This window comes from Macadamia integrifolia, chromosome 10, assembly GCF_013358625.1.
Source record: "Macadamia integrifolia cultivar HAES 741 chromosome 10, SCU_Mint_v3, whole genome shotgun sequence".
In the NCBI taxonomy this organism is placed as follows: Eukaryota; Viridiplantae; Streptophyta; class Magnoliopsida; order Proteales; family Proteaceae; genus Macadamia; species Macadamia integrifolia.
The window spans coordinates 23,385,461-23,404,931 of NC_056566.1; the positions used below are offsets into that span (position 1 = coordinate 23,385,461).

General features: G+C 37.5%; 1 protein-coding gene across 1 annotated transcript in view; it reads right to left on the bottom strand.

Moving 5' to 3' along the window:
* The window catches only part of LOC122092300 (bromodomain and WD repeat-containing protein 3-like), a 46,016-nt gene extending 29,414 nt beyond the window's left edge, over nucleotides 1–16,602 (bottom strand). The window contains exons 1-8 of the mRNA XM_042662621.1: nucleotides 16,515–16,602; nucleotides 8,678–9,048; nucleotides 7,115–7,269; nucleotides 6,651–6,887; nucleotides 6,258–6,367; nucleotides 6,078–6,155; nucleotides 5,886–5,992; nucleotides 27–150 (exon numbers count right to left, since the gene is read on the bottom strand). Of these exons, the coding sequence (XP_042518555.1) occupies nucleotides 27–150; nucleotides 5,886–5,992; nucleotides 6,078–6,155; nucleotides 6,258–6,367; nucleotides 6,651–6,887; nucleotides 7,115–7,269; nucleotides 8,678–9,048; nucleotides 16,515–16,544 (1,212 nt within the window). The 5' untranslated portion in view covers nucleotides 16,545–16,602. The remainder of the gene's footprint in view (nucleotides 1–26; nucleotides 151–5,885; nucleotides 5,993–6,077; nucleotides 6,156–6,257; nucleotides 6,368–6,650; nucleotides 6,888–7,114; nucleotides 7,270–8,677; nucleotides 9,049–16,514) is intronic.
* Between the last annotated feature and the right edge of the window lie 2,869 nt (nucleotides 16,603–19,471).

Sequence of the window (19,471 nt, forward strand, 5' to 3'; positions counted from 1 at the left end):
CCCCCCCCCCCAGCTGGTCAACCAACATAAACAGCAAATGTATAACAAAAACTACCAGTTGTGGCTTCCTTAGGCCTTGGAACGTAAACTCGTGGGCTGAAGTTAGAGTTTCTGGCATCCCATATCCGACATGTACCATCATCTGATGACCTAAAAGGAAAAGGGGGGGCAAACAGTTTAGAATACATGTTGAGCAGGAATTTGACTGGCTGGGCTATGTTGAAGAGGTGGAGATTTGAAGGGAATACACTATAAAAGCACAATAATATGTGAACAGGCAACAGGGAATCAATTGTTCATGCACCTACAAGAAGAAACAATTGCATGCATACAAAAGCAAAGGCTATTTTCTTTGGGAAAAGCATGGTCTGTTAGCTTTAGAATAAACTGATAAATTTTCCTTTTGTTTTCTTTTGGAGAAGGAAACTACAGAACAAGTATAAATAAGATAAAAAAAAAAATTGACAGGACTGGATTTCAACCTTCGTGTGTGGTGCAGACCCCTAGAGTCTTCAAAAACTCAACAAACTAGCCATATTTACATCACTTGAGTTCCATATCCTTCTCTGGAAAAAGCTTAAGGCATAACTATATCCCTAGATCAGGCCCATAAGTATCTCTTTTAATTTTCTTCTGTGCTAGGACGAACCCTAGGTTCAGATTACACAACCTGTTTTACAGGATCTCAAGTAAAACCCAAAACAGGAGTTAGGTCAACAATAGGATCAAATTTAGCCTTTTTCTGATGGTCAGATTTTGATCAAGGGTCACAAAGTGTTAGAATAAGTAAACCTCAAATACAGCAACGTATAAAAACAGAATTAAGTGATTTCTGATTTCGGCAGATCAGCAGGTCTGATCTGTCTTAAACTCTAGCCAAAAGGTGACTCTTAGGAGGGCCTTCGATACTTTAAAGGGTGGGGTGATCCATGGTTTAAAGTATCGGTACGTATCGTACCATATAGGCTGATACGTATCTGTATCGGCCCTTACCGATACAATACTACCGATACAATATATGGAATTTTTTAAATCCCTTTGTATCGATATGCATCGTACGATACACACTGATACGATATGAAACGCACCAATACACACCGATTGCGCCGATGCGTACCAATACTCTATGAAAAATTAAAAATTGAGGTGAACTGTACGTTTCAGAATGTATCGGACGATACATACCGATAGGGTATGATATGTACCGATATGATGCGCTACAGTCATATAATGGCCAAGATTGGTCATTTTCAGAAAAACACGATTTTTTGAGGGGTTTTTGTTCCAAAGTTGCTGCTAGCCATTTTTTTTCTCTCTAATTAAAGTGAAAATCAAGGTTGGGAACAAGGATTTCACATTTATGGGACAACTACAAACCTTGGATTCTTAGTACGATACTCTCAATGTAATATATATGTATAATACATGTTATATATAGCTTTTTTTAACTATTTTTTTTTATGCAAAAGTGTTTCCTACCATTTATGTGCGTATATTTAGAGTATCTCTGATACGATACCCTCCGATACGTATCTTAATTTTGGCCGACCGATACCAATACTTTAATCCTTGGGGTGATCTGCTGTCCAGATCTCTTACGACTCCCTCTATCAATCTCAGCGGAATAGGGACCAAAATAAGGCATCCACCAGGATTTTCTGGTGGCTCTTTTTTGAGAATTAACCATTAATGTAAAACTAGAATCAACGAGTCAACCTAGTTCCAAAACAGCAGGATACTCCCAAAGAACACCCAATCGATCACCAAACAACTCAACAACAGGATAATAGCAAAATTGAGATAAATAGGCAAGGATCAACTAAATCGATCTCAGCAATTCAGAAGTTCAGAAACTGAATAATAATCAGGAAGTTCAAGGATTCAAATCACCAACTACTGAGATTAAATCAATGAAGAACAGGGCCAGCAACCAATAAGCAACATTCAGAACAAATAGATTCAAAATTCTGAAAGGAACTGGACTAACTTGAATCAGCCAGAATAGGGAAAATTTCCATAACAAAAGAATCCCTGGTCTGATTGACTCCAAATTAGGATCGAACCACCCTCTTACTTCGTCTAACACTCGACCATAATTTGGGAACCATCAAGTGGTTGGTTGGCCTGAACAGTGAAGGCCTGTGTGGGAGAAATCTGGGATTTGAAAACCAGAATTAAGAGGAGACCAGATCACTTACCTGAGATGGCTGAAGAAAATAATAATAATAATAAGACCAGAAGATAGAAGGAACCACTCGGGCTTCACACCGTAGAGCGTCGACCAGATCAAACACCAGTCCCGTAGCCTTGATCAAACACAAGACAGTCCCAGCAGAGACATAGCAGCGGCAGCAGCAGCAAGCAAGTTTTGTTTTCATAAAATCGTGGGCTATATGAGAGTCCTCCTCTTTATTTATAACATTGATGGGGGGTTACAATTTTAGAAATTAACTTTAGTTACTAAAAACTGAAATTGGAAACTTATAAAATAACAAGTCTTCTAGTTACTAAAACTGGAAATAGAAACTAGGAATTAAAAGCTACTGACATTAGAAGCTGAAAATAGAAGACTAACAAAACCCCATCAATGCAAATCGTGGGCCTTAGTACTAGGCCTGGTCGACCCCTCTCTTCTTCTTCCTTGCATATGTTTCCAGTGTGCATCAACCATGCTTCTAATGGTATGTAATCAGCAAGAACAACAGAACATAATCCCCCAAACACCCACCCCCCCCAAAAAAAAATCACATTAAACCAATCCCAGCAAGCAGAACGGTAATAATAGTGCTTACTTGAGAAGGAAAAAAACAGAGTATAGAGAGGAGAATGTGACCTACGGCTTCCTACCAACAAACCTGGATCAGAATCCCACTGATCCCAATGTTTTCCCACCATTAACTGAGTCTCAAAGCAGCTCCATTGGAGAAGTCAAGAATTCTTCCATTCATAAAATCAAGGGGAGCTCTTGGCTCTTACAACCTTTAAATAAAACTAACTAGAAATTGAGTTTCCTACTAGGAAACTGAAATACAGTTGTCAAGCCATTAGGAAAACTGAGATTAAAAACAAAAAGGGACTCTCCAACGTGAGGGAGTCCTAAAGTATCTTAACCACTAAGTAATAGCTAAAAATAATAATAATTAATTAATTAATTAAAGCAATTAAATAAATAGTCTATAACACAACCCCAGCCAGCACCTACTTAAAACAGGCTACAGGGCCTGTTTGGCAAAACATAAGACTGGCCACTTAAGGCCCCGTTTTCCTTCATGTTTCTTACGGGAGTATGTTTTAAACTCCACTGCATCAGTTTATTAAATAAGATGTTTTATGCGATGTATCTTTTTCTTTTAGGGGGCCTGGATGGAGGGCATTGGTCATTATTTTTCATGCATCAACGATACCATAGATTTTTCAAGACAAGTCCTCATGGTTGAAAATAGGATCTACAATTTTCAAGTTATTTGGCAAAAGATATAAGAAACCTCCTTAATAAGTTGGCTTCTTCCAAGGCTAAGAAGATAAAAATGAAAAAGATTCCGTTTCAAGGGCTAATATTGGTCAGAACCGGACCGGAAGGGATAAACAAAGATCCTAGGGTCTAAACCAACTATTATAGAGATTTGGTGCCAAAATCACACCATCGGAGGCCTACAGAAAAATATTCTATTTCAAAGGCTAATATTGGCCGGAACAGAATCGAAAGGAATAAACCAGGAAATCAAAGATCCTAGGGTGGAAACCAACTATAACCGAGAATTGGAGTCCAACAGTGCAAAAATCACACCAATCAGAGTTCTACAGAAAAAGATTCTCTTCAAGGGTAGTTAATTTATTGAAAATAGAAACATATAGCTTTTTTGAAGACATATTCCGAAATCGAAATACCTTTTGAAGAAGTCTAGTATGAACTAGGATATCTTGAGTGAAAATGTAAGTACAAATACTGAGAAAAATTATAAGAATGTATATATATATATATACTATGGAAAAAGAAATTATTCCCAACAGTATACTGCTATTTTTTTTTTTTTTTTTATGATTCTCTCACAAGCTTTGGTGCAAGCAATGTAAATACATATACCATGTTAAGGTTTGTACAGAGGGGGTATTCTTGTCCTGTTTGTAATTAACCATTTATCATGGTTTATCTTAGTGATAAAGCTTCCTTTGTATTTTACTTCCTCTCCTAGTTAACTAGTTAGACTAAGACTTCTAAATTCTAATTCCGCAAGGAGTGTTCTTTGTGATCGGTTTGACTAATATTTATATACAATGGAGGGAGGCTGCCAGAATCTATCGACTGCTTTTCTCTTTGGCAGTCTCCTCCCTTCTTCTTTCTTCCATCCTCGATTGTGATTACTTTCATTTGTCTCTGGTATTGTCATAGTCGTCACGGTGTCAAATTGATCCAAGGCGGTAGAGGGGTGGCTAATCGATTTGGCGATGAATCGCCCATTATGGCATTGCCATGGCGGTCAAATCGCTCATGTGTCATTTTTTATTTTTCCTATTTTCTAAAGTATTTAGTATGCTATTTTTTTATTTCCCCTATTCTCTAAAGTTATTTAGCATGCTACAAGCCTACAATAACATATAAAACCAACATTAAGCAACATCAAATCATCAAAAATCAATATAGCCCTATCAAAATCACCCTGCATTTTACAAAAAATCGACCGCTTAGTGAATCAGGCATGACCTGGCGTCCATGGCGACGCCTATCAGCCAACGGCGACCGCCATTTGTGAGTCACGTAAATCGTAGCACTACCATGAACTTTTTCCGCTAGGACGCCAAATCGCCGCCTTGGCAACGCCATGACAACTATGGGTATTGTCACATGGTATCAAAGCACTCTTAATCAATAATTGCAATCACAAACCATTCTGTTTTAAGGGGTCTTTGTTAGATTTCTCTCCTGTGGTGTGCAGCCACCTTAGCTGCAATTTTATTCAATGAAGACATAGTTATGTTGATTAAAACTAGCGTTCTCTTCAACTGTTATATCTACATGAAGAATGCACCTTGCAGAAGGGTACCTATAAAGTTATTTATTTACCTACATCAAGTTTATTATAGGTTTATCATTGGCGGCACAGCATGTTCTGAGTGTTTTATTATTTTTTTTTTTATCTGCCATTACTCTGCATCCAGCCAGCATTTACCTCTCATGGTTTAAGGACTTGTAGGGATTTCTGGTGAAGATACTCGATCATCTTTTGGGCCCAATCAGTTAGTCTGCAATCCATCTTCTCCATTAGTATAGCCAATACCCCGTTTTCTGGCATGTATTTTTACAAAATCAGTTGTTTGATTACTATGGATCTAACCATCTGATCCATCAGAGTTTTTACGGCATTGTTGCCCTTCTACTAAGGGACACTCAATCCATTTTTGGTGTCATTCTGACACCAGGTTATCTTGCTATTGGAAATCACCCATTGAAGAAACTTTCCAAAATACAAATAAAATAAAAGAAATGGCATGCAGGTAATTCTGTGAGAAACCATAAATACAAATCAGACTTCACAATGAACCCCCCAAAAAAGAGACATTCCCAACGCGACCACTGATACAAGACTGTTGTTTGATGATTGTGGAACAAGCACTGCCTAAAGCCCCAGAGCCAAGTTTTTAAGTTCAGCCAGCAGCTGTTGTCCCTATTTCACATTCCTCATCTAAGGATACAATCACCATAGCAGTAAAGGAGACATAATACAACATACAGCCAACGATCCTAGGACATATAATCAGTCTTCCAATATTAAAACCACAAGAAAAATTTATTGGAAAAGTATTAAGATTACTTAAAACTTAGTAAGAAGACTAAACGGCAACAGAATAGTAACTACTAGTAAGTAAACTCAAAGAAAGAGGCTTACGATAAAAGCTGGTAAACGGAGCTAGGCCTAGGACTGAATGCAATGGCGGTAACAGCTCCAGTATGCCCCCGCAAAACCGAAATTGGAAGCCCATCTGGCAAACGCCACTGCATTAGACCACAAGAGACTGTTAAATCATCAAAACCAATGAAAACAGAAACAACTGACCACAAAAGGTAAAACAAATCTTACAACTCGAATGACAAAGTCATTTGATGAGGATGCCACCAAAGCATTGTTTGAACTGACAGCCAAGTCAGTTATGTCCCCCTACGAAAGGTATATATGCATATATAAAATGTAAGTATACTAACAAAAGGAACAAAGACAAACTATGCATCCATATCTAAACCACAGATTTCCTAAACTCACTTCATGCCCACGGCAACTGGCCAAACAAAATGCAGTTTCCATTGACCAAATTTTTACAAGGCGATCATCTGAACCTGTAATCACATATCTCCCAGTGCGATCGAATGTGGCTACAGGATTTCCCATTGAGAAAATATATTAGGTACCAATCATCCATGCCAAGATTCGTACCAAATAAAAAAAAAATCAAAAAGTACATTAACTAGGGGAAAAAGAAAAGAAAACATTGATAGAAGTAATTCATTTCCTTGATCATTTCTCTTTGAAAGTTCCAAAACCCTAGGGAATGCACCTAAGCATACCACAGTGCATCAATAAATATGGAACAGTGGTTCCAAATCCAGATTCCAGACACATAATGGAAATTTCAGAGTCAGAACCAGCAAATAGTACCACAATAGACCGCATCCCGGTGTCCCCTTAGCTTCTTTATATTTTGCATCTTTTGCACCATAGTTGATGGTTTAGCAATGGCATAACATGCTGCACGAATGGATGGAGCACGATGGTGTTTTGTGAAACCACCTCCAATTTCCCTCAGACTTAGACCACGCACCTGATCGGCCTGCATGTGAGGCCAACGCAAGTAGATAGGCAGGCGGTTGATTTGCTTATCTTTGTTCCTATCAGCTACACGGAGAGAGACAAAGCATCAGAAATGAGAGGAAACTCAAGGACATTAAGTATTAAATTGGTTCAAGCAGAGAAACATATAGGATACTAGAAACACAATTCAATAATGAAACCAGGCTGTCCAACCAGAACTGAAGTAGTTAACTAGTATATTGAAAAATACCATTTCTTCCATAACAATAAAATAATGGCAAAAAGACTCAAATAACATATATATCACATACATTCCAGTAGTGAGAAGGAACCAGATCCTAAGAGTGTTGGAACATCAGCTGCGTTTGGTATGTTTCCTCCAGCCATACCATGCAATGGAGGGGCTGTATTCAGTATCAGTTGCTTTAGAAGCTTTACCAAATGATCCTTTTCAACATGAGGATACCTAAGAATACAATAAGAGAAACCACTCAATAAATCCAACTATTAATGTTCCAGAAAAGTTATGATGAAACAAATCTGGGTATAAAAGTGACAGATATTGCTTGATGCAGAAGCCCAAGCAGATATATATTTGACATCCACAAAACAAGATCCAACCATGTTTGCATATTGGCAGTTTCCCGAAAGGGTAGGTGACTTGCAGAAGCCTTAACATAGGGATTTGACTTTTGTGATTGCAAAATTAAATTTCCCTTTAAGTTGGCCACTCAGATAGTTTGTGTATTGGTGGTTTCCTGAAAGGGCTGGTGACTGGCAGAAGCATTAACATAGGGAATTGACTTTTGTCATTGCAACCAATACACAACCAACAGGGATCCAACCATGTTTGTGCATTGGAGATTTCCTGAAAGGGCTGGCGACTTGCCGAAGCCCTAACATAGGGATTTGACTTTTATGATTGAAAATTATATTTCCCTGGGGTTCAGTCGGTCATTTTGTTACTTTTCAATTGAAAGCAGTCGGCAATAGACAGAAAATCTCTTCTTGAAAGACAGCAGGTGCTGGTAAGTGCCTATAATGGCACAACCTGGTTTAGCTTCTCTTGCTCAAAACAAGGATACCAATGCTCATGATTATATATGTCAAGCGATCTGGATCCTTTCTCTTCAGAGAACATCAATGAGTGAAGAGTGAAGATTACACTCTGGCACATTTACTTAAAGATATACAAGAGCTTGGAAATTGAACAGGACTCTCTTTCAGTTATGTCACATGAGGCCATCTTCAGCTCATTCCATTCATACTTCTCTTTGGATGTGGTTTAGGAGAAGGAATACGGTCTTCTTCTTTCCTTCTTTTTTTTTTTTTTTTTTTTTTTTTTTTTTTTTTTTTTTTTTTTCGTGGGGCTACACAACCCAGGGTTGTCTTTTCAACTTGAAATTTTGGAAATTTGTCATGTGCCCTGGGAGAGTGAAAATTCTTTAAAACAATATTCAAGTATGATTTGCTTTAATGAACTAGGTGCAAAATCTTATCGCTGGAATTCCTGTGTTCAACAAGATCATTTTGCACCTTAAAAGTTCATGGAGTTTGATTCTATCTTGGTCCTACATTGAAAAGGGAAATTCAGACTTTCACGATAAACTGTGCTTAGGGGAAAATAATTTACTCTTAAGGTTTTCTGTGGTCAGCTTAGCGAATAGGTCCATAGCCGACAGGGAGCCTATTGATCCTGAAGCATTCAGTTGTCTCTTTGTTATAATAACTTAGTAAGTATCGAAGTTTTCAGAATGGAGGAAAAGAATCTAGTCAACCAGTTGATAGAGTTAGAATAAACTAATAGAGGTGGAGTTTGGAAATATCAATGAAAGCAAAAGGCAGACAATCAAACTCTCAAATATATGATGTACCTTTCTACCAATTTATTGTAACTCAAGGGGAAGGACTGCCCATCATCATTTTCATCCCCACTACGTGCACCTCTTCTTGAATACCAAGCATGATATCTTCTAGGTAGAAGTTGATGTTCCAGGAGCTCATTCCAAAACTGTCCGTAAGTTCTATGACATGGCCCAGCCGATAGAAAATGCATAATCAGAAAGTAAACTTCTCTGAGGTCAATATCTACATCAGCATCTACAGAAGGACATGCGGCTGGTTCTGCCTCTGCACATTGAGCCTTCTCATGCACACTATTTGAAAAATTCAAAGGTGCCATACTAAGAGAAGGTGCATCACCAGCTGGGACATACTTATGTAGAGCCATGTTTAGTGCAAAAGCCTGCCAAGAAAATAGGGGGATGGGGGGAGAAAAGAATTAAAGTTGTTCCATGTAAAACAAGGAGTAACAGGAAAGAGCATATAATTACGACTCTCATGTGGAACACACAGTAAATCCAGTTTAGTTTGAATTTCAGTTGGAAATTTTTGGAAGGTAAGGCTCTGAAAAAAAATTTGGAAGTTTGGAACTACATCCTAGTTTGGATGCATAGGAAAAAAATTGCAACGGCAAGAGTTTCTGGTTATAATTAAAGATAAGGAGATGGGCAAGATGAAAAGTTAATGCATAGCTTCGAGCAATGGCTCCTAGCTTCATGCTAGAAGAAACCATCTCACTTACAAAAGTCAAAAGGACAATGCTCCATGCAACAAAGGGGGAAAAAAAAGAATCATTCACTAAACCTTAAATGGAGAGTACATGGGATGACTATAGAATCTTGAGCTCATAACTGCATTCTGAAATTAAAATCCCACCATGGATTCAGACAGTGCCAGTATTTTCGCTATGGTTGCGAAGGGAATTTTCATGCACAAAAACCAAATCCCACATGTTGGCCCAACACCCCCCCTCAAAAAAAAAAAAAGGGAAAATGCAGAAACTAACAAAACCATTGCTACAATTCTATCGGGTGGAACTGGAATGATTTCAAGCCAAACAAAAACCCACTTGATCTGAATTATTTTAGGGTTTGATAGGTATCTGCATGAAGATTAACCACCACCATTCCTCAAATTCCAGAAAAATACAAAATCCTTGCTAGAGTTTCAAATACAACTGCAGTGATTTTCATGTCACATAAACAGGCTTTGCTTTACTTCTTTTTTTTTTTTTTTTTTTTTTGTAAATGCAAATATAATCTCTTAATTACAACAACAACAGAAACTCAGCCTTATCCCAACTACATGGGGTCGGCTACATGGATCCTTACCCTCCAATCAACTCTATTCGAGGTCATACTTGATACAAGGCCTAAGCTATGCATGTATTTCCTCACCACTTCACACAGAGTCATTTTAGGTCTGCCCCTGACTCTTTTATCTCCTTCACTATGAATTAAATCACTCCTCTATACTAGAGAATCTAAAGGCCTCCGTAGAACATGGCCATATCATCCATCTCAAGCAGCTTTCTCGTAATTTATCATGTATTGGAGTTACTACCAAATCAGCTCTAATTTGATCATTCCTCACTTTAACCTTCATAGTTTTGCTACACATTAATCTCAACAGTATCATCTCAGCTCCTCTAAGTTTATCTATATGATGCTTCTGAACAACTCAACATTCTACGCCATACATCATAGAGGCCATATGAAGCCCCATAAAATTTTCCTTTAACTTTTAAAGGAATACGTTGATCACACAACACACCATACGCACCTCTCCACTTCATCCATCCTATTTTAATTCTCTATGAAACATCATCTTCTATGTCACCTTATTTATTTATGATTGAGCTTAGATAACTAAAATAATCACTTTGTGGAATCTCCTTCCCATCAATTTTCATAACTACATCATCCATCCTAGTGTAACTAAAGTTACACGCCATATACTTTATTTTCATTCTACTATCTTAAAACCTTTTGATTCCAAAGTTGATCTCCAGAACTCCAACTAGGCATTAATCCTTGCTTTTGTCTCATCCACCAAAACAATATCAGCAGCAAAAAACATACAGCAAGGAACCTGATCTTGAATGTCTCAAATTGAATCATCCATGATAAGCACAAACAAATAAGGGCTTAAAGTTGATCCTTGACGTAACCCAATTGTAATTGAAAATTCACTACCTAAATCCCCAAAGGTTTTACACTAGTCACCACACCATTATACATATCTTTAACTATGTTGACATATTTACTTGAAGCACTTTGTATTCTTCTAGAACTTGCTTGATCAACTCTTTAGGGACTTTAGGGACTATCTCCAAATCTTTCCATGGGTCTCCTAAGTAAATAGCTTTTGGCATGGATCTTCCTCGCATAAAAATAAAGTGGTTCTCCAAAATAGTTGTTTCTTGTCTCAGGCAAGTTTCAATAACTCTCTCCCGTAATTTCATAGTATGGCTCATTAGTTCTCTATAATTATTGCAACTCTGAATATCATCTCTATTTTTATAAATCGGAACCATAATGCTTCTCCTCTATTCGTCTAGCATTTTCCTTATGCTCATAATCTTATTAAACAACTTGGTTAGAAAAGATAAACCACAGACTTCCAAGCTCTTCCACACTACTATTGGGTCCTCATTTGGACCTGGTGTCTTGCCTACTTCCATCCTCCTTAAAGCTTCTTTTACTTCAAGCACTCTATTTTTTGTATTTATCTAAGACATGTGGTGTCATGATGGGTAATGCAACATTCCGAGACACTATTAATCGAAATGTCTTCATTTAGTAGGCTATACAAATAATCTTTCCATATCTCCTTAATGTCCTCATCCCTTATTAGTAGATTACCATCTTCACTTTTAATACTTTAACAGTACAACAAAAAAGACTTATCCCAACTTAATGGGGTTGGCTACATAGATCCAAACAAGGACAAGGAAAAGTAAAAGTGGAAGGAAACAACCGATGACCAAAATAGTAGCGTAGTACACAGCTATATGGGGTTCACTACCCGGATCCTAGCCCTTCAATTCGCTCTATACAAGGCTTAAACTATGCATGTCGTTCCTCACAAGACCTAGACTGTGCATGCCATTCCTCACTCTCTCTCCTATGGACATTTTAGGCCTGCCCCAAGCACTTTTAACTCCTTCACTCGGAATCAGATCAGTCCTTACTGCGGATGCCCTAGTAAGCTTATCAATGCTCCTAGCTCTTTTAGATCCTTCTATCTAGATTAGATCACTCCTCCTTACTAGAGCATTCGATGGCTCCCGTTGAACATGGTCATACCATCTCAAATGACTTTCTCGAAGCTTATCATTTATTGGGGCAACTCCCAAATCTGCTCTAATGCGATCATTCCTTACCTTATCCTTCCTAGTTTTCACACATCCATCTTAACATTCTCATCTCCTCTACACATAGCTTATCAATATGCCGCTTCTTAACAGCCCAACATTCCACCCAATACATCATATCTGGTCGTACGACTTTCCTATAGAACTTTCCTTTAAGTTTTACACGGCCACGTTAGTCGCACAAAACTCCAGGCGCATCTCTCCAATTCGTGCATCCCACTTTAATTCTATGTGACACATCATCTTTAATATCACCCCGTACACCATAGCTGGTCGTACAACTGTCCTGTGTAACAGTATCAAGTACTAACAATCAGCAATCACAAAGAGGAAGAAGAAGAAAAACCGAGACTACTAAAGTTCCTAGAATCGTACAATAGCAGTCTCCCTATGACAAAAGCAACAAACTCAACCCAACTTAATGGGATTGGCTACATAGATCCGTGCAAAAAAAAAAAAAGGAGAAATGAAAGTAAAACGAAAGAAGCCCAACACCAGCAAGTCACGAAAATCTCAGCTAGTTGGGGTCTACTACATGGATCCTTGCGCCTCAATCGGCACTATCTAAGGTCATACTTGAGACAAGACCTAAATTGTACATGTCATTCCTCACTCCCTCTCCTATGGAGATTTTAGACCTGCCCCTAGCTCTGTTAGCTCCTTCAATTGGAATCAGATCACTCCTCCTTACTAGGGCATCCTCAGGCTTCCTTGTATCCTTTATTTATAATGTAAAGAAATTACAAGAAAAAAGGGAGGAATATAATCTAACTAGGAAACTGACATCTCTCCTAATTTAGGAAGGAAATAAAATACAATCTAACTCCAACTAAGCCCCGTCGTATGACTTAACTCACAAGACAAGACCAGCTCCCATCGTATGACACATGCACACATGCCCCTTAGTTTCCCCACGGTACAAAGGGTCCAAAACACTTGCTTAACAAGTACATCTAACATTGTCGAAATCTCTACTCTTGGTTTCCCTCATTTCAGATTTCTAATAATTAGCTTTTTCCCCATCCTCTGCTTAGATTGTTATAAAAATATTCATATTTATCTCACCTTTGGTTGTCCCACAATCTTCTTAGCTTCATTTCTGGCAAAGAAACTCTCTAGTCTGGTCATGCTACACTTTTTCATTAATTAAATATCATCTCTTAATTAATGGAAAAAAAATAGTTTAGCAAGACTAGACTAGAGAGTTTCTTCGGCTAAGCAACAAGTTTTTCCATGTGACATAATGATGTGACAATTTCGACCTATGGATTCCAGGAATTTGGTTTGGAAGGGCCTCCATATGCCAAATTCAGACTCAAACTCAATCATATACACTCCCATGCATTGGCATATTCCCTTGTACTGTCACTCGTCCATTTCTTTCAGAAAAGCTACACCTTTCCACCGGATTTTCAAGGCTTCATTTTGCCACTTGGGCATGAGCAGGGGCCTTTGGGGTCTACATGCCCACAAAAATTCAGCAATCCCATCTCCCACACGGAAAATATTGTTGCTGGACTAGAGAAAACTCTTTAGTCTTTCCAGACTAGAAAACCTTCTCCTTAATGAAATCATTAGATTCCAATCACAAACATTTGCAATATTTTCAAAATCTGACCACCAAAATAAAAGTTAAAAATAAGAAAACCAAAGCAAGTTTTAGTTTTAAAAAAAAAAAAAAAAAAAAAAACAGAAGCAATAAAAAAGGGAACAGAACTTCAATTACAGCAGCAAAGCAATTGCAAAATAGCATCCATTTAGAGTGCTTAAAAAACTCCCAACAATCAAGACCACCCACCCAAACAGAGGGAGTTTCAACTATACATTGACCAACCGCCCAAAAGCCCCTCTAAAGCCCCTGTTACAAGCTCTCTCAACTAAGACTCAAACTACTAAAATTTTGAATTAGAAACATCCTTGGACTAATATCTCCCACCATCCCACTCCACTAGACATAGCCTCTAACTTGCACATAACTTGCTAATTTTTAATCCAAAAGAGAGAATAGAAACTAAATATGCTTCTGTGCCTCTCACCTTAAGCATTCTGGTACTCCTGATGAATTAAATTTTATCATTTAACCTGAATTTTATCATAGCCAAAGCTTAATATTTAGATCACTGTTACTGTTGCAACACTCTCATTGAAACTGTTATCTTTTAAGACTTCAATCATAATCATAATCATAATCAATACGAGTCCAAAATGTTTCTATGAATTTCAACCTAGGTTTTCAAGTTTATATTATAGTGCTGCTCCTCATGATTTCTATCATAGTTTCTCCCCAAAACTCAACCTCTACCACTGATTGACTCCTAAGATTTGTCAACCTACCAAATGAAGTAGGACCAGAGTCCCTCACACAGACATGGGCTACTTCTAGTTCTAGCCTCAGATTGGCTTGTCAAATAGAATTGCAACATTCTCCCACACCAAACCATCACTTTTAGAAGAGTCACTTAACCTCAAACTTCAGCAACAAAATATAGGCAGAGATTTTTTTTTTTGGGGTGTGGGGGATTAACTAACGGCTTATTGATGAAAAGAAAAGTAGATCACAGTCTACTTATACCACAAGCAACACTAAGACAACATCAGGACTCTGTCTACATAAAACACATTGCCTAAATCTAAAAGGAAAATAGAAGATCACAAGGGAAACCATTCCCAAAACAAAATTTTAAACTCACTTCCCCATGTTTTGCCTAATCATCAGCCACCTCATTACCAATCCATGGCTTCCACTCAAACTTGCATTTGAGCAGCCAAGAGACGAATCACTCCAACATAAGTAGAGCACCAACATGGTCCTTCAGTTCAATTCCGAATACATTGAATCCCCTTCCACAATTGCACTAAAACAACCTTGCCTGACCAACAACTCCATTCCAGGTTTTAATGCAGCTGCTTGAATTGTATCCCCTTCGCTCATTGGTCCAGAAATTACCCCTGCCATGGCAAGAATTGCAAGTGGTTGCAATTACAAAAAAAAAAAAAGTCCCACGTTGTGTTTGTACCGTGATATATGCAGCATCATTTATCAGCCTTGCATTGAAAGCAAAGGCCCTCCACATTCTAATAAGTCAATCATCCATTCACTAGATCCCCAAAAGGATTCTTCATTTCGCCTCAAAGACAACAGAGAGCAAAAAGGCACCAAAACAAGTCCAAGGCGACCACTCGCCTTACATGTCTAGGCTCCCAAACCAGTTTTAGTCCAACAACGGGGAAATAATTGGGGAAGAAGAAAAAGAATAAGAACACTACCTAAAACTAAATCATTAAAACATGGGGCATATTTTCCTGAAACATAGCACTAGCCTTGGGTGCCTTGGCATCGGCTAGGTGCTGAGGTGCCTGGAAACCACCATGGCTCACCGTGGCACCTTGACAACTATGCCTCCAAGGGCTTGAGAAAACAACACTGAAATGATAACATGTTTTCAAAACCCAACCCTCTACAGGGTGCAAGCCGGCACAGAGTTCTGTGGCATTATGGTAGGTTTGGTAGGGCCGTACTCTAAACAAAGTGCATATGATGCTGTTCCTAGAACATTTTAGATTTCTTCATCAATCACACACAACAGAGACCCATCACTAAATGAGCCATGGGAAATTCCCACGGCAGTCTTCAAGTTAAGTTTTAAGAAAGTAAACCACTTGTGGAAACTAGTTCATGTTAATCATAGATGTTGCTTAAGTTGAATGAAAAGAATAAGGGCAGTCCATGCATTTTTCTCCCCATCTCTCCTTCATCATGGTAGTTCATAAATGCCCCTCAGTCCATTCTTTCCCTCCTCTACTTGAGGTATTCTGAACACTGTCTGAACATTATCATATGACAAGGCTGTTGTATCCTCCAATAACCCAATATAGAGTCTTTTGAAAAATCAAACCATAAATGAACATTCTCATCTAAGGGATGTAATTCTAAACAAGTTGTGGAAGCATTGAATTATTTGAAAATCTTGGAGAAACATGTAAACTAAGGTATTCAGTAATCACCCACACAATTCTTTAACCAAATTACTTAAGCCACATTACCCTTAACCATATCGAGAGGAAATTAACCCAACGTGACAAATCCAATCCCTAATGAACCACATCATGTAATCTGAACAAATAAAAGCAGCAAAAGGATGCATTAACAATTCATGCAACCACTACAAAAGTGCAAACCCATTTCTTTACTACAAACAGAACTATAGTAAGACAACTGACAACATTTCTTTTTCAGAACTCACAAATTCAACTACAAGTAGGAAAGAAGATAAAGATATAAAGGACAAATAAAAGTACTACATCCAATCCAAACCGTTAATTTGTGAGTGCTCCGAGTACTCTAACCGGATGGGTGATTGCCCAATACCTGGAACTCGTCTCAACGCTTCCAAAACCCTAATATGCCCAAATCCATAATGCATTCCTCTGCCACAAAAAGAACCCAATTTCAAGCTCTTATTACTACCCAGTTTCAATAAGAATAAACTCACCATACACTTGCAAAAAGCGACAGAAAACATCCGAGATCCATTCCCAGATACGCGATGACCCTATCTGATACATCAAATTGAGTCACTTCTCCAATTCAAACTGGAATACCTTCAATGGAGTCGGTTCAGAGACCAAAATCCCGAGCTTTTTTCCTGGGAGTTAAATAAGACACTGCCTTCGATTGCTGAATTGGTAGGTGATGTTTTCAGTGGATCAACGATTGCAGTGCCGCGAATGTGACAAATTAATCGGCAATTGTTACATGCGTCGCGACTCGCAAGCTATAAATTGAGGTTACCCGAGAGTAGAGCGAGCGAGCGAGCGAGCGAGCGACCTTTGCTTTCTCTGTTTTCCTCCAAGTTCCTTTTGTTATTTGGTTCGGAGAGAGGAGAGAGAGAGGGGGGGCGGGTGGGGCGAGAGGGACGAAGGCCTTTTTTAAACCTTTACACCCACTCCTCTTGATAGACTTTACGAACGCAACTAAAACAATATATAACAAATTTTTTGGTAACAAAATTATGTCATGGTAAATAGGGAAAATTAGTAAAGGGCAATTAAAAGTGGCAAAACATGATTTAAGAACCTAATCACTGATTTCATCAAATAAAAGTCAACAAAATCATACGATATATATCGGTGGATATAGTCAAAATTAGGATATAAAAATAAATAAGATATTAATTATTTATAAAACAAAAAAAAAAGCCAAATTAAATGGGGACAAAAGGGTGAGTGGTGGACGGATTGAAGGGGTAATAGTTGAACAATACCCTCCAATTTTTAAATACAACGGCTATCAGTTTTTTTGCCCTAACAGCACAAAGCCATAAAGTCACATTAGTAAAAGATTAAAAAGATTAAAAAGAGCAATCTCTGATCAAAACATTGGGGAAGTGTTATTTGTCCCACCACGTGGCTCTAATCAATGCAGGACCAATAGGAGCATATGTGAAAGCATCAACATAGTGGATATTTTTACCTTTTATGGGGGTAGAGTAGTCATTTTGCACCTTATGTGTCTAGGTTCAATCCCGCACTCATAAACAAGGTCCTTTTCCCCCAAAATAAATGGAGGAAGGAACCTTCGTAATCTATGGAAGAATCTTCCAACTCTTTTTTTTTTTTGAGGGGGGAGGTGGGAGGGGGGAATTCTAAGGTACATCTTAAAATGGATTGAGAAGTGAGAATTCCTATATTATTGAGCATGGAACAATCAGTCCATTAATCACTTATCAATATGCCCATATTATGGCAACATTGTCTAGGTTTAGACTACCTTTGTATATTTTACTAGGTTAAAAATGTGAATGTAATGTTAGAATCAAATGATACGGGAGTGTTAATAACATGTCCTGAAATTATAAAGTCATCAAATTATAATGAATTATATCATGAATTTTTCGAATATAAAATGAGGGGAAAAAAAAAACTACTGAATGCTTTTCCACATTCATTTAGGAAACAATATCAATAATAATAAGAAAATTTTTTGTTTTACCACATGGAATGATGATATTGAGAATCTAATCGTTGTATACATAGAGAATGACCTCAATATAAAACAAGTCAAATTTTAGTATCAGATTCAATCATTTGATGTCATGCTTTTTTGTGTAAGACAACGCACCCCGCATTGTAGTCACTTGCACATATTGATAGCCCTAAAATTCTTAATATTAGGTTTTGCCACTTGGCAAACTTGGATGTTTTGAAATTTAGCATGAACATGATTGAGGCATACTTGTCCTTCAAAATCTCAACCCCGTTTCACTTTGCATGAGATAAATCTATGTGCTGATTAAGAAGATTCTTCAAAAAAAAAAAGAAGAAAGAAAGTGATATATAACGTGTAAAATGCAAAGGACTTCAAAGAATTGTTGTATCTCAACAAACAATGTTATGTTCATCTAAAGGGGGAAAAAGCTATAAGCAATGGATTAGTATTTCTTTAATCTTTACATGTCAATTAATAAAATAATTAAAGGCAAATGAGGGATTTTTCTTTTAATATTTTTCGCCAGATTCACATAGGGATTTACATCCATATAGTCCACCTAATTATGCCACATGAAAAGATGATATAGTAATTTCATTAATGTGTCCATATCTTTTTATTATAATTATCCATTTATACTCGACCATTTTATTTAAGACAAATTATAACTTCAATCTTTTTAATATTATATCACATGGTCGTTTGAAGAGATTCTATAATTAGCTAAAGGAGAAACTTTTCCTTCGTCGTGTGATCAGGGAATGGTACAGCTATCAATGGTAAAAACATATACTCCTAATTAAAAATTGTTCATAATACGCCCCCATTATTCCCTTATACCTTATGGACACCATCTGATCCCATTGGTCTAGGAATTCTCCTGTGACCGTGGGTGAAGGAAAACTCAATCCTTTCTTTCACCATTACACACAAGAATCTTAAGTCATCATTACTTTACTTATTTATATAGTCAAAAATACCTTTCACTTTTCTCCTATGTCCATCTAACAATAATAATGGCCATCAATGATGGAATACCTCCTTCACTTTGACTAGTGAAAAACTTGGACCTAAGCTTAATTGCATAACGAATAAGAAATATTCAGCCAAAACAAAAGGCAAAGCCTTATGATTATGCTTGAAAGAATCCTATATCAGGTTAAAGCACATGATCCTTCAGTAATTGAACTTTATCCGACCATGTTTTAACATAAATATCATTTATTACCTATTTCTTGTAATGTGATTTGGCTGGCTGAGCTGGCTCACTAGATAGTGATGTTATCACCCCTCCCCCCCTTGTTAAAGAAAATTACAGCCTTACTCCAGAGTAATTTGTCCAATTATTTTCATAAGCTGAAAATATATCTATGGCAATTTCACTAATTACTATTTAGGGGCAGTTAGTTTCTTTTACCAAGTATAAAGGATTTATCCACAAATCTATGATTATAATTACCT